This window comes from Clupea harengus, unplaced genomic scaffold (assembly GCF_900700415.2).
Source record: "Clupea harengus unplaced genomic scaffold, Ch_v2.0.2, whole genome shotgun sequence".
NCBI classification, from domain to species: domain Eukaryota; kingdom Metazoa; phylum Chordata; class Actinopteri; order Clupeiformes; family Clupeidae; genus Clupea; species Clupea harengus.
In genome coordinates, this window is record NW_024880653.1 from 2494 (window position 1) to 15998 (window position 13505).

General features: G+C 42.9%; 2 protein-coding genes across 2 annotated transcripts; both read left to right on the forward strand.

Moving 5' to 3' along the window:
- Nucleotides 1-922: 922 nt before the first annotated feature.
- LOC105911114 (kelch-like protein diablo) lies at nt 923-4378 on the forward strand. Its single transcript, XM_031578008.2, has 8 exons — nt 923-1055; nt 1438-1553; nt 1691-1874; nt 2455-2598; nt 2847-2980; nt 3209-3420; nt 3644-3750; nt 3880-4378. The coding sequence occupies exons 1-8, from the start codon at nt 1033-1035 to the stop codon at nt 3941-3943; spliced, it is 984 nt and encodes a 327-aa protein (XP_031433868.1). The 5' UTR covers nt 923-1032; the 3' UTR covers nt 3944-4378.
- Nucleotides 4379-10979: 6601 nt separating this feature from the next.
- On the forward strand, nt 10980-11405 carry LOC122132533 (uncharacterized protein C18orf25 homolog; the record flags this gene model as incomplete). The annotated part of the gene is given in 3 exon segments (XM_042707218.1): nt 10980-11049; nt 11052-11170; nt 11172-11405. Coding segments are annotated over 3 exon segments (423 nt in total), but the record flags the coding sequence as incomplete, so codon positions are not given.
- Between the last annotated feature and the right edge of the window lie 2100 nt (nt 11406-13505).

Sequence of the window (13505 nt, forward strand, 5' to 3'; positions counted from 1 at the left end):
ATACAGGGAGTGGAATAGCACCTGCCCTGTGCTGGATTGTTGAGATTTCATGACGTGAAGTTCATCCAAAAGAAAGAAGTATACACATACAGGCAGAGGGTGTCCGGTGTCTCATGCTATGTTTGTGCGTGTCAAGGGTATATTCGTCATTTTAAAGGTTACTAGGGTCCTTTAAAAAAACAGCATTCTTTCTTCTTATCTTTCTCTCTAGCTTACATTTCTTTCTGTCTATATTTAGAGCTCTCTTTCACATGATACGCACACGTATTTTCATGGGTTATTCATTAATCACTACTGTGACAACCTTAAGACTGGTTCAGTCTTACTGGCAGGCATACTTCACGTGTCAGACATGCTAGAAGGTTGTTGTGGACTCCATTTCAAGTTGAGAAAAGATATCTTAAGGCTTTGCAACTGAGAGACTGACTAAATTCGTAAAAAGGATCCTCACTATCCTTGTGTTCAGCACTTGATGGACTTTTTCCCTCTGGTAGCCTTGGGATCAGTATGGGACTTGCCCCATGGTTATGTTTCTTTATGACTTTGTGACCTTAATGACTGGGGGGGGGGGGGGGAGTATATGTTATGTGTCCAGTACGCGGGGTGATGATATTATGTGAGGCATGATGACTGACGAGGGACAAGGACCTGATCATCAGCTCGTCAGGACCAGGAATATCTCACCTCCAGCATACACAACACAAATGACCCTTCTGACCCCTCTATCAACATCTTCCTGACAGATAGAGTCCAGGACATAGTGTTATCCACAACTCTTTCTCCCCGTCCTGTTCTGTTTTCTGTTCCTGATGTCCAAAAATATCAAATACGTAGGTCTCGCCAGTCCAGTTCTCTTCTGTCTGCCTTTCTGTATGCATGTGTGTGTGAACTGTCGTCAGCTGGGTGTGTTGTTTTAACTGCTGTTCACAGGCCTTTAAATTCCTCAGTGACATGTGATGAGAGAGAGGACACGAGGGGACGGAGACGGCAGGACAAAGGATAGACGGCGGACTTTGCAGTAAACTGTGAGACATGGGGGTGTACACACAAAATGGGTAAGTAGTGGTTGTTTAAGAAAACTCAAGCGAATGTATTTTGACTATGTCACATTTTAACGCAAGAACCTGTTGTAATATAGATCTTAATGTATTTATACTGTATATTGACTTGTTAATGCAATGCAAGACCATATAAAAGTGGTATTCAGTTTTATGAAACATCAGTGATGTTCATATGATGTAAAATATTGGTGCATGAATGTTGTAACATATATTTGATGAAACTGGAGAAATTTGCCTTTTTTACTTTAATGGTCGGATTGCGTTTAAACACTCAACCTCCCATGAAGTATGAAAATAGCTGTGGCCTGACAAATTTTGTTGACTGTTGAGCTTTGTATTTGTTTTTTGTTTTTGGTTTGTGTGCAAACATGAGTAGGGGAACCTTGGACTCTTCAACTCTTAATAGCTCACTACACCCTCAAGGTACTCGTATACCTGCCAATCAGAGCAACAGAAATCCCAAACCTTCACATTCAGACGTGGTGTATGTAGGTGAGTCATGGCCACTGAATAGTCGTTATGAAAATGAACTGAACACCCGATCATCATCATATCTGAATCCTGGAATGCTTTGGTGTTCATGATGACTATGTGGATTTGTCTGTGTGTGTGTGTGTGTGTGTGTCCAGTGGGTGGATGGAGTAAAGATGACCCATTGTGTCCCGTCGAACAGTTTTGCACTGAGTATAACGAATGGAAAATGACCAAGCCCCTCATGCATCAACGTAAAGACGCAGGAGTGTGTGCTGTCGACAGGTTTATCTACATGGTTGGCGGGGCAGATGAAATTACTTGTTTTAGCAGCATGGAGAGGTGAGGATACACACACACACACACACACACACACACACACATCACTTTTTTGAGGACACAGGAGGAGGTTGTGCATTTAGGAGGAGAACATAGTAGCTGCTACAAAACCGTTGAAACAACAGAGGGGGCTGGGAGGCCGGGAGGCCTAGAATGCGTCTAATTTAGACAACCCTAAAGCATGTGTCATAGATACAGGGGCAGGCTGAATTCCAGGTGACAGGTGGATGACTTGGGGAGTTCAAGCAGCACTTCCCATTCGACTCAACAGATTGCTTTCTATTAATACTCACCGAACATGCCTCACACAATCACGCACACGTAATGCATACCCTCATATAAAATGAAGAACATTGCTTTAGAACACCAATAAAATCTTTTATTGCATGCCATAACATACTCCCTGGTGTAATTGTGTGTGTGTGTGTGTGTGTGTGTGTGTGTGTGTGTGTGTGTGTGTGTGTGTGTGTGTGTGTGTGTGTGTGTGTGTGTGTGTGTGTGTGTTGTGTGTGTGTGGTGTGTGTGTGTGTGTGTGTGTGTGTGTTGTGTGTGTGTGTGTGTGTGTGTGTGTGTGTGTGTGTAGGTATGATCCTGGTCAGAATGTGTGGAGCAGTGAGTTACCTTCTCTCTCCTCCCCAAGAAGTAGAGTGTGTGTTTGTGAGATGGACGGATGTCTAGTATGCATTGGAGGCTTTGACGGACACACACACCTCAATTCAGTAGAAAGGTAATACACACACACACACACACATAAACACGCTCCACATTTCCCCTATGGCCTTCCTCATGGCCACAGAAATGCAAAATAAAAACACAGACACAGAGGACAAAATGTAGACTCTTCCTTTTTGTAGTTTATGTTATGTTATTAATCACTACGGAAAGAATGTTAATATCGTCCTACGGTTAGCTGAGCTAAACTTGACGCTCAAATGTGTGGCCTTTTTCTGTGTCTGTGTCTGTTTATGCGTACAGGTACGATCCCTCCCGTAATGCCTGGTCTAAGCTGGCACCTTTGCAACACAAGAGGAGTAGGGCTACAGCTGTGGTTATGAATGGCCAGCTCTATGTCATAGGTGGAACTGACGGGAACACAACCCTTGATTCAGGTGCAGATACAAACAAACATCCTATTCCTATTTCAGAGAGAGACAGAGACACAGAAGCAATACTCACATGCAACACAATAATTCAGAATAGGTTAATTTGTAATTAGCTGTAATTTGTAAGTTTGTAGGTATGTGTGTTGGTGCACACATGAAAGCTTGTCATGAACCTTCGTATATGCCTGTGTACATGTATGTGCTACATGTGTCTGTTTTCTGTGTGTGTGGCAGTGGAACGCTTCAATCCATCAGACGGATGCTGGGCTCTGTGCCCCCCACTAAGGACCCCACGTGAGGGAGCTGGTAGTGCCGTGTTTCTGGGTCGGATCTACGTGGTAGGGGGGCGGGATGACCTGGGTCTGCCACTTAAGACGGGTGAGAAGTATGACTCGGAGTCCCTCCGCTGGACCCCTGTTAGACCTATGAATAACAAGCGATGCCAGGTTAGTAAGATTGCACATGTGTTTATACATTTGTTCTCTCTGCACTGAAATGAATGAAACCCCACAGGTTTACAATACTCTGGAATGGACTGGTGAGTTAACATGTGTGTGTGTGTGTGTGTGTGTGTGTGTGTGTGTGTGTGTGTGTGTGTGTGTGTGTGTGTGTGTGTGTGTGTGTGTGTGTGTGTGTGTGTGTGGTGTGTGTTGTGTGTGTGTGTGCTAGGTGTCATTGTTGGTGTTCAATGACTTGCTGCTGGCTGTGGGAGGATCTGATGGAGTCTCTGATCACAAGACTATGGAGGCCTATGAGCATGAAAATAACTCCTGGAGGTAAAATAAACAAGGGATTGACACAGCAAGACATGTAAAACAAGATGGAGAGAAACAGAGAAATTTACAAAAAAAACTCAAGTTTACAGTTTTTTTTCTTTTTTTTTTTCCCCTAAACTTTTCCATCAGGCACTTTGGAAGCATGAGGTCAAAGCATCCCGGTGGACACGTAGCTGTGCTGAAGGCCAGTTAAGAAAACTGGACAACAGTCTCACAGTGGAGTTTCTGAGAGACACAAGCAGGGGTTATCTGGAGTTAGTAGGTTAAAAACGCATAAACAGGGACTATGTGGTCAATTTACCAGTTACAGTATCATTTCTTGTTCTATGTCACATGATACAAACCACAATTATGCAGTACAAATACTACATCCACTTAAATTAAAAAAGAGCCAGGTGGATTTAACTCACTGAAGGTGAACTGGTGTGACACATTTGTCATTTTAACTCTGAAGATGAAACAGTAAGTTGTGTATATGTTCGTTATTAATTCTGTTATAAAGAGACTGTACTGTGTTTTAAGAGTAATTCATGTGAAGTTAAGTCTTATTTGGCTAATGTCACTGTTTTAATATGAGTCTTGGAAATGGAGGCTATAGAGTGGCTTAAATAAAATGTTTGCATTGAGATATTAAAGTGGGTTTCTATGTAGGCCTACACCATCCACCAGTTTAAATGCATGCACTGTATCACAACATTGCTGCTCCTCTCTATTACACACCCACCACACACACAAACACACACACACATGCAATCGAAAGCATCATCTTAATGTGAATATTAATGTTGCCTAGGGCTTCACTGATCAACATGGAACACATTACAGAGATATTCAGACATTGTTAAGTGAGCATTAGACCTTAAGGAATCTGAGGCACAGATAAATTGGATCTCTAGGTTATTGTTCACACAAAATAACTTAGTTAATGGACTGGGCAAAACAAGGAAAGGTGTTATGTTTAATTTGTTCCTAGATGTGTTTCTTCAAAGTGAAGTATAATGCTGATGTGGTTCAAGTTTTTTGAAAGTCCTGTCAGTAAACTTTATCTTGCCCCTTTGATATATGTCCCTATTTTTATATCAGACCATACAAGAAGGGCTTTTAAAATGTTCGAATGTACGTCGATTATGTTAAAGTAGACAGCTTCTCGCCTATGGAGGATTATCGGGGCCATAAATAAATAAATACATAAATAAATACATAAATAAATAAATGAATGGTTAAATACTTGGATAAATACATAATTAGATAACAAAATGAATAAAATGAGACACTAAATATATAAATTTTACATGTACTCGTGTGTATATATATATATATATACGTTTTCATGTGTTCACATTTATTTATTTATACTTACATTTATTTATTTATTCTAACATTTATCCACGGTGTAACTTGCTGCAGCAAAATAAATCTGTCGTCCCCCGTCACCAAGTCAGGGGGCGGGTTAAACCCTCTGATTGGTGGTTCAACTTGAATCGACTGCTTTTGACGAATTCAAGATGGCAGCACCCGGTGCGGATTCAATAAATGAAATGTTGGCTGTAGCTGAGGAGATGGAGGCAACTGACAATTCACATTGTTTTTAAAATCATATTGAGGGCTTCGCTGAAATTATATCAACGATATTGGCTCTGACTGACATAGATGAAAATGTGTTCACGATCCTCAGCGAGATGGTACAGCAGATGATGCTGCCGAGTGAGACGATACAGGCGATAAATCCTGTAGGTGGCTGGAGGCTATGCTAAGCAGAGTTGGTTAGCTGGTTGTTCAGTTAGTAATGCTTTTTTTTGGTTCCCCTGTCTTGTTGCTCCAAAGTCCTGGGTCTGAAACACTTTACTGAAAAATGTAAAAGCATGAATCTGGCCTTAGCCATCTAAATAACAGCCTGAAGCTAAACCTCTTTGGAAGACTGAGTATTGCAGAGCAGTTGGACGAAGGGTACCGAATTGGCATTCGAAAACATGTATCATCCAGTGTTTCTGAATCTATTTTGCTCTAAACCTCTAGTATAATCCAGTGTTTCTGAATCTATTCTGCTCTAAAACTACTGGTATAATCCAGTTTTTCTCACTCTATTCTGCTCTAAACCTCTACACCCTGTGTTTTTTTAATCTACTCTGTTTTAAACTTCTTGTACACAATGTTTCTGAATCTAGTCTACTCTAAACCTCTACTACCCAATGTTTAAACCTCTGGAACCCAACCCAATGTTTCTTAAACCATTCTGCTCTAAACCTCTCATGCCCAATTATACAGTTTGTTGAGAGTTGTTAATGGACAGTGTTAAGCACTGTGTTTTCATTAAATAAATCTTTGTTTTTTAATATATTCTACTCAAAACCTCTCGTGTGTGTGTGTTTTTTTTTTTGCTATTTAAACCGCACTGCCCAACTGCGCCCCCCGAAAAAAAAAAATCACCAGCCGCCACTGACTTTTACTACTAGAAATACTACTACTACTAGTAGTAGACGAGTTGAGGGCCTCTTCAATTAAGGATGCAGCCTCACGCAGCAGCTGAGGGTATGTCTTCTGGGACATTCTGGTATCTTGATTTATTTAAATAATGCTCAATAACTTTCATTAAACTAAATCTGGCGCTTGGCATCCATACCCGCCAAAATTCGGTATCCCTCTGGATCGAAGAGAGCTTGATCGACTGGTTGAGCCTGCCTTGTGTGTAATACTGTTCATTCACCAATCAGAGGGTTTAACTCGCCCCCTGACTTGGTGACGGGGGACGACAGATATATTTTGCTGCAGCAAGTTACACCGTGGATAAATGTAAGTATAAATAAATAAATGTAGGTATAAATAAATAAATGTGAACACATGAATATATATATATATATACACACGAGTACATGTAACATTTATATATGTAGTGTCTCATTGTATTCATTTTGTTATCTTATTATGTATTTATCCAAGTATTTAACCATTCATTTATTTATTTATGTATTTATTTATTTAGTTATGGCCCCGATAATCCTCCATACTCGCCGGCCCACAAGGAGTGCTCTCCATGTATTGTTGGCTACACTAACAGGAAGTGACGTAAATAAAAATGACTCAAACTCCGGCTAGTGGGGACATTTTGAATTGACCAAAGTGAGACGGCGTTCGAAGGAGTCTGTGATAAACTTAAAAACTTAAGGCTGTGATTGCAACTGGCTTATGCAATCTTGATGTTTGATGTTTGTGCGAAAGGAGAAGATCCAGTAGGATGGTGAAGAGCTTAGACACTTGAGGGCTTTTTTATTTCCCAGGTAAGCTGCGCTATAATCGTTGCAAATGGATGCTAACCACCTAGTTAGCTGGCTAGCAGAGCTAGCTGGGAACCTATATTTGCCAGTGATTTCCTTCCATTGCTAGCCTTCCATTTTGGAAAGTATTTCCAATCACCGACAAGTGGTCATAGTACAGAGTTTTACACCAAGTTTCTTAATTGAGCCAATAACGGGGCCTTTATCACATTTTGCTGTAGAAATCTGAGTTGGAACTGGGCTCTAGATTTCAAAGTGGTGTAGTAGGTAATTGGTTAACGTAAAGCCAAGTGTTACTCCAAGGCCGCTGAAGACTAGCATGCTAGCTAGCTAGGCAGTCAGCTAAAAAGAAACGAAGTTGGCTAGATAGCCAGTTAAAGGTGAACTGGGCTTGGGATGCGCGAAACTAGGCTAGTTTGTCACATATTTGGTAAGGTGGGGGAACTGTCGCATAGCTAGCTCTGTAACCTACGGAGAGTGCAATTTATGCTGCTATATGCTGGTTTGTCTAACTTGTTACCAGTGTCGACCGTATTTTGGCCCGATTGAAGAGACATCGCCATAAAAGCGTTAGTTTACTTATCAGTTAAACGTGTACTAAGCCCAACCTGTCCGTTAAACTCGCGCCTCTAATGTACGTTTCATGGTGGATAAACCTCTATGTAGTGCTCTGTCGAATCACAAGTGCCTGGATCGGGAGCTTGAGTAGCTGGCTTGAGTTACAACGTGCTGCTCGCGGCAAGGTCCCGTCTGCAACATGAGCGCGTCTCGAACAAGTTCCGCGTGCAGACGTGAGTGATGTGCGGCTGGCGATAGGTTTACAGGTCACGACATTAGGTATTCGAGTCTGGCCTTCTTTGAACTGTAATACGGCTACCACCAACGCTCAGCAGAGGGATACTGTCGAGGGTATCCGACCTAATGTGCGAGTTGGGATACCCTGTCACCTATCCTACATAGACCATGAACTGTAGCAGCAGCGGGAGAGATGTAGACTGAGCTTGGACAGACCACTCTCTTGGTAGTCGACCTCATGACCTGCAGCGCCAGGTACCTCAAGCTTTTGCTAATAATTAGTAACACCACACTAAGTAGCCTAATTTAAACGCGATCTTGAGATTGAAATGCGTTATATACACTTATTGGATTCTCTTATGATATGAAGTATCATGAATAACCAGTCGTTTTGATGCAGATCTCTTGGAGTACATGGGAGTTCACACTCTTGACAGTTGTCTATGTGTTGGTGCTGTTTGAATCCCAATAGTGGCTGCTCTATGTGCGCATATTAATGCCACCCTTCTTTGTATCCTCTCAGAGTTTGAACGGTATGGCATGGTGTCTGTTTGCTCTGTTGTAGGCTGCAGATTCAACTGCTAGGTACGATTGTGGTATTACTTAAGTCTTCATCTTAAACATTGCAGTTGGATGCTTGTGTGAAGGTCTGTGCTGAGACATGCTCTGTTGTGTATCTACAATATCTGTAATAAACAAATGATAACTTCCGCTCTTTTCACTGAATACTGCACCACACAGTGAAGGCCAGATGCAAAGCACTGATTGAGTCTTGTTCAGTGTTTACTCTCCCTAATGTGAGTTTAAATGTCCTCTTGCAACCAATAAGACTGGAATCTTTCCTGATCATTCCCTAACTGGATTGATGTCAGGCGACTGCCAGTGATCTGGCATGATTGGTGCTTCATCTACATTGTGTAAATCTACTTTTACTTGTCAATTTGCATCCCTAACCAGCACAGTTGGCACTTGAATCAGATGGCCCAGAGGGCTTGGATTAGCAGAAAGAGGTGTCGTGTAATGAGGTTTTGTCAGCTCTGCGGGAGACAGGCTAGCTACAGGATGAGTGCTGGGTGGCACTGCACTACTGCATCTGTCTCGTCCCTGTGTGCCCAGCCATCTGTGGGTGCTGGGTGGCACTGCACTACCAAGATCTGTCTCGTCCCTGTGTCTACAGGATGAGTGCTGGGTGGCACTGCACTACTGCATCTGTCTCGTCCCTGTCTGCCCTGCCATCTGTGGGTGCTGGGTGGCACTGCACTACCAGAATCTGTCTCGTCCCTGTGTCTACAGGATGAGTGCTGGGTGGCACTGCACTACTGCATCTGTCTCGTCCCTGTGTGCCCAGCCATCTGTGGCACAGTGTTCCATTTCAGGCAGTTAGCCTTGGAGGATCATTCGCTCTTAAGCGAATCCATTCGGGAGCATCCAAAGACTCACCTCACAAGATGAACTTGCCTCTGTGTTGTGGTTTTGTTTCTCTCTCTCGCTCTCTCTCTCCTTGTCCTGTTTCTGCTTTTCTGCATTGCACCACAAGGCAGGATTTAGATTTTCCACTTCTTAGGCCTCTGTGCCAGTGTAAGTAAAGTCATAGACTAACCACATGCAGGCAACATGCCTACCTGCTTTCTTTCCTCAATTTACTGTTTTGGCACAGTCTCTGTGGTTTTTTGAAGTACAAGTGCTTATTTTCATTTCCACACAATATAGGCTAAAACACAGTGAAATGCATACCTATCAGACCACTTAAATTGTGCACAAGATGAACTTGGATAGGTTATTTCATCAAAGGTAAAAACTGTAGGTGTTCTAGTTCTGTATCGTATAGTTCTGTGTTGGCATTTGAATGTATAAATAGTAGATGTTTTTGCATTGACAGGTGTCTCATACATGTGTGTCCATAATACATACATTGTCATTGTGTAGGCTAGTGAATTACTGTAGTGTTGCATTACTTTACACATGGTTTACCCTTGTTAGAGGTGCTCCTGTCTGTTTTTATTCTGCATCTATGGAGACATAGTTCAGACATCAACTACTTTTGTTTAGTGCAAAACACAAGTTGTTACTGCTGATCTTTAGTGGGCTCTTCAAGGTGAATGTGAATTGTAGTGGGCTCACTTGTGTCCATGTAGGCTAGACATTGCCTTTGTGAAGTCTGAAAGTACTTAAGCACGTTTGATGCTTTGGAGGTGAAGCAGCGGTTGTTTTGTCTCAAGTACAGGCTTGACAGGAGTCTCCAATGTTAACTACTAGATCAAGGCTAGCCACTGGGGGGAGACAGAAGTCCAAGAATAGCATGTATTTTCAGACACTGATTATCTAGTGCAGTGTCTAGAGTGAAGAGATGCTAGTTTTTCTTGGATACCATATGCAGTATCCTACTGGAACAGATTGTAATTGTACCTCTCAACTTTATCTTTTTTATATGTATGCAGCTATAGTGTTGGAGGGAGATCTTCCTAGTTACAAGACAGGTTAAACTGTAATGATGGATCAAGTGGTGCAAGCATGGTGGGTCTAAGGCCCATGTCTCTAAAGTTCACATTTGAGGGGGATTTCGATGTGTGTATAGTATAAAAACCAATAGGCCTTGTGAATGTATGTGTGTTGTGTGTGTTGTAGACGTTAATGTAGCATATAGCCCCTGTCTATAAGCTTGTGACTCTGGGATTTGTTTTAATGTTTAGTACACAACATCACTCTGTGAATAGTGCCGAATATACGTGGGCTCTGTCTTTGAGGCATACTAATAAGATCTGATTGATCTGTTTGGCAGGCAAGCTCGCACCACCAAGAGCCTGTCTCTGAGACCCTACCCCGCACCCCGTCGAGGATGGCCAATCAGGAGAAGGATACGGAGACACTTCCTGAGTGCAGCACGGAGGACACGCCCGTGAAGTCCGAGACCACCAGCTCTCCGCTGGGCGAGGAGGCGTCGGCGGCGGGGGACACTCTCTCGGAGAGCTGCTCGGCGGGACTCTGTCGATGCCGTGCCTGCTCAAGGACCTCCGACCCCAGAACACCGGCGGCAGCACGAGGCCGCGCGCGCACGACGAGAGCGACTCCTCCCCCTGCCTGCTGTCCCCCGTCCTCCTCCGGTCACACTGGGCGACTCGGACACGCAGTCCGTCGGCGGAGGAAGGCAAAGCGCGCTCTGGGCACCGGCGCGGTCGTCGCCGGGGACACGGCGGCGACAGGCAGAAGTCCCGCCGCTCACACTCAGAGAGCGACACCCCAACGCTACCATGGCGGCTAAGAAGAACCGGTGCCAAGAGCGGCAGGCGAACGGGCGCGTGCGGGTCCGGGGCCACCGGAGCCGGCTGCAGAAGGAGCGCATGCGCATGCGCAGGACAGAAAAGGGAGGCGGCCGCGCGGCGCAAGCCAGACCTGCTGCAGGACAGCAGCACGTCTGACAGCGACATCACCGCACAGTCGTCATCATCGTCGTCATCGTCATCATCCTCAGATAATGAGCACGGTGCCGGCATCAATTCACACACACCAGGTATGCCATGTGGACACCTACACATGCACCTGCACACGCTCCAGTTAATAGCATCCTCACACAAAAATCTAGCAATTTAGCTGCATTTTTAGTGCACAGTCAATGAAGGGCTAGTTAGAATAGGCTATGTTATAATGCCATTGTGCACAAATATAGACGAATTTTGAAAACTCTGGCCATGTCTAAAGATATTATACCCAGCTACGAGACAGGGTTAACAAGTTAGATCTTGCCCAAGAAAGTGACAGGGAGGGTGTGCTCTATTTGTTTCTAAAAGAAATATCATAATTCTGTGAACTCACAGTGGAGGGTAGTGATAATTGGACAGCTTTCTTATGGCCATGCCTGACCTGGAAAAGCAAATAAATGTCAATCATTTCCTTGCCTTTAGATATCGTTGAGTCTATTTAGAAAATTGGGGAAGTTGTGAAGTTGTTGTTGTTATTATTATGAGTGCTGAGTTGTTCTTGTTGTCTTTAGTATCTTGTGGAGTTCTCGGAGTGCAGCTGCTCTGCATAGAGACTGGGAGTCATTTGGTTTCAGTGACGCTTCTCTTTGCCTTGTTTGTGTGGCACTTTGTTCATCAAATGTCAATACGCTTTTTGATTACCCAATTGTTGACATGATGTCCTTATCAGACACTGAAATGGCATATAGCTAGTGTTCACTATTGAATTGCTGTTAGCCTAAGGCCATTTACACATCAAGCTGGCAATGGGAAAAAAAAACGAGCATAGCTTAAGGCTGTCTGCTTCATTGTCTGGCCGTGGCCTCTTGTCCATTGAAGTTTAGCAGCTCTGATGCTGGGAGTGCTCAGTCGTGCTCAATCAAGTTCAATTGGCCTGACAGCTACTGTGGCAAGTGCCAGTGTTGATTGAGACAGGCTGAAGCATGGCTGATTTCCAGGCAAATCAGCTGCTTCCTCAAAAACTGTCTTTGCTGTTGATAGACTTATCAAGTGTCCTTTCCTCCAAGGCACATGTTTTATCTAAATGGCATCTTTGACATCTGTCAGGCCTGATTATCATAGCTTTAAATGGTGGCTAAATCCACTAAGTACCATTTTGTTTCGTTATTTTCGTGAAATGTTTAAAAAAGTTTTTTTTTTTTTAGTGTATAACGACATTAGTCATGTAGACTGCATCATACAGTACGACACGACACACAGAAACTAAAAACATACAATAACTGAGTATTTTTCTGAGGTAATGATTTGTTACCAGTAAACAAGGGAACCCATGCTTGAAGGCCTCATTAGCTGTTTGTAAGTTTTTTTTTTTTTTTTGTTTTTTGTTTTTTTTATGTATGCTTTTCCATGACCTTTCATTTGGTACTCACACTTGCTAGTCTGTATCCTCGTCATTATCTTTTAGTCCTTAGCTTATTAGTCTTCCCTCCAACTCAGAAGCCAAAATACATGATCTAAAGAAGTGAATAGTGCTATTTTTCGCAAATTTAAATAGTGTATATACTTATACATGCATCCTGATCTTGCTTTAACATAACACACAAAAATATATATGCATACCTAGATCCATGAAATGGGATGGCAGTCTTGAATATTTGAAAACAAATGATGCATACTTTCGTCAGGGACCTAAATTCTTCCCAGGGATTGGACAATTTATATCACATGATAAAAATGGAGCTCCTTGATTGGCCAAAGAGTTTGTTCTCGTCTCAGGAAATCAACGTGGTGTACAATCAGAAAAAGATCATTTTCAGCTCTCATAAATCTTACCAGTTTTTTTTTCATGTCTCAGCCACCCATTACACGTTTGTTGTTCTTTGCTACACCTTATGCTGGTAGCATATCCATTGCACGGATCGAGCGGAATCCCCCTAATGAAAACGTAACTTTCTGTTAAGATGGTGCCTTTAACATTCTCACTAATTTATCTGGGTTGGAGGCACCAGAATTGAACAACTGACCCCTTAATATAAAGATAATTAGCTGTAGATTTAGAATATCCAATAAAACAACTCATTTTTTGAGACACTCAACTGATTTAGTTGACATGCCTCATATGGAGTCAGAGGTTATACTTGGGGTTAGTCCATACTCAAAGCCCTTCATCGGCACTTAGAACTCAAAGGGTTTTCCAGGGTTCATTTATGTACCCATCAGACGCAAGTCTTCCATGCAGCTTGTCCAGTCAGTGCAGTGAAGCCTAAAGACA

Bases quoted from the DNA above. Each gene is read 5' to 3' on its own strand.
- LOC105911114 (XM_031578008.2), top strand. From the start codon at position 1,033: ATGGGGGTGTACACACAAAATGG. The intron at 2,599-2,846 runs GTAATACACACA...TTATGCGTACAG, and splicing joins CACCTCAATTCAGTAGAAAG to GTACGATCCCTCCCGTAATG. The intron at 2,981-3,208 runs GTGCAGATACAA...TGTGTGTGGCAG, and splicing joins GAACACAACCCTTGATTCAG to TGGAACGCTTCAATCCATCA.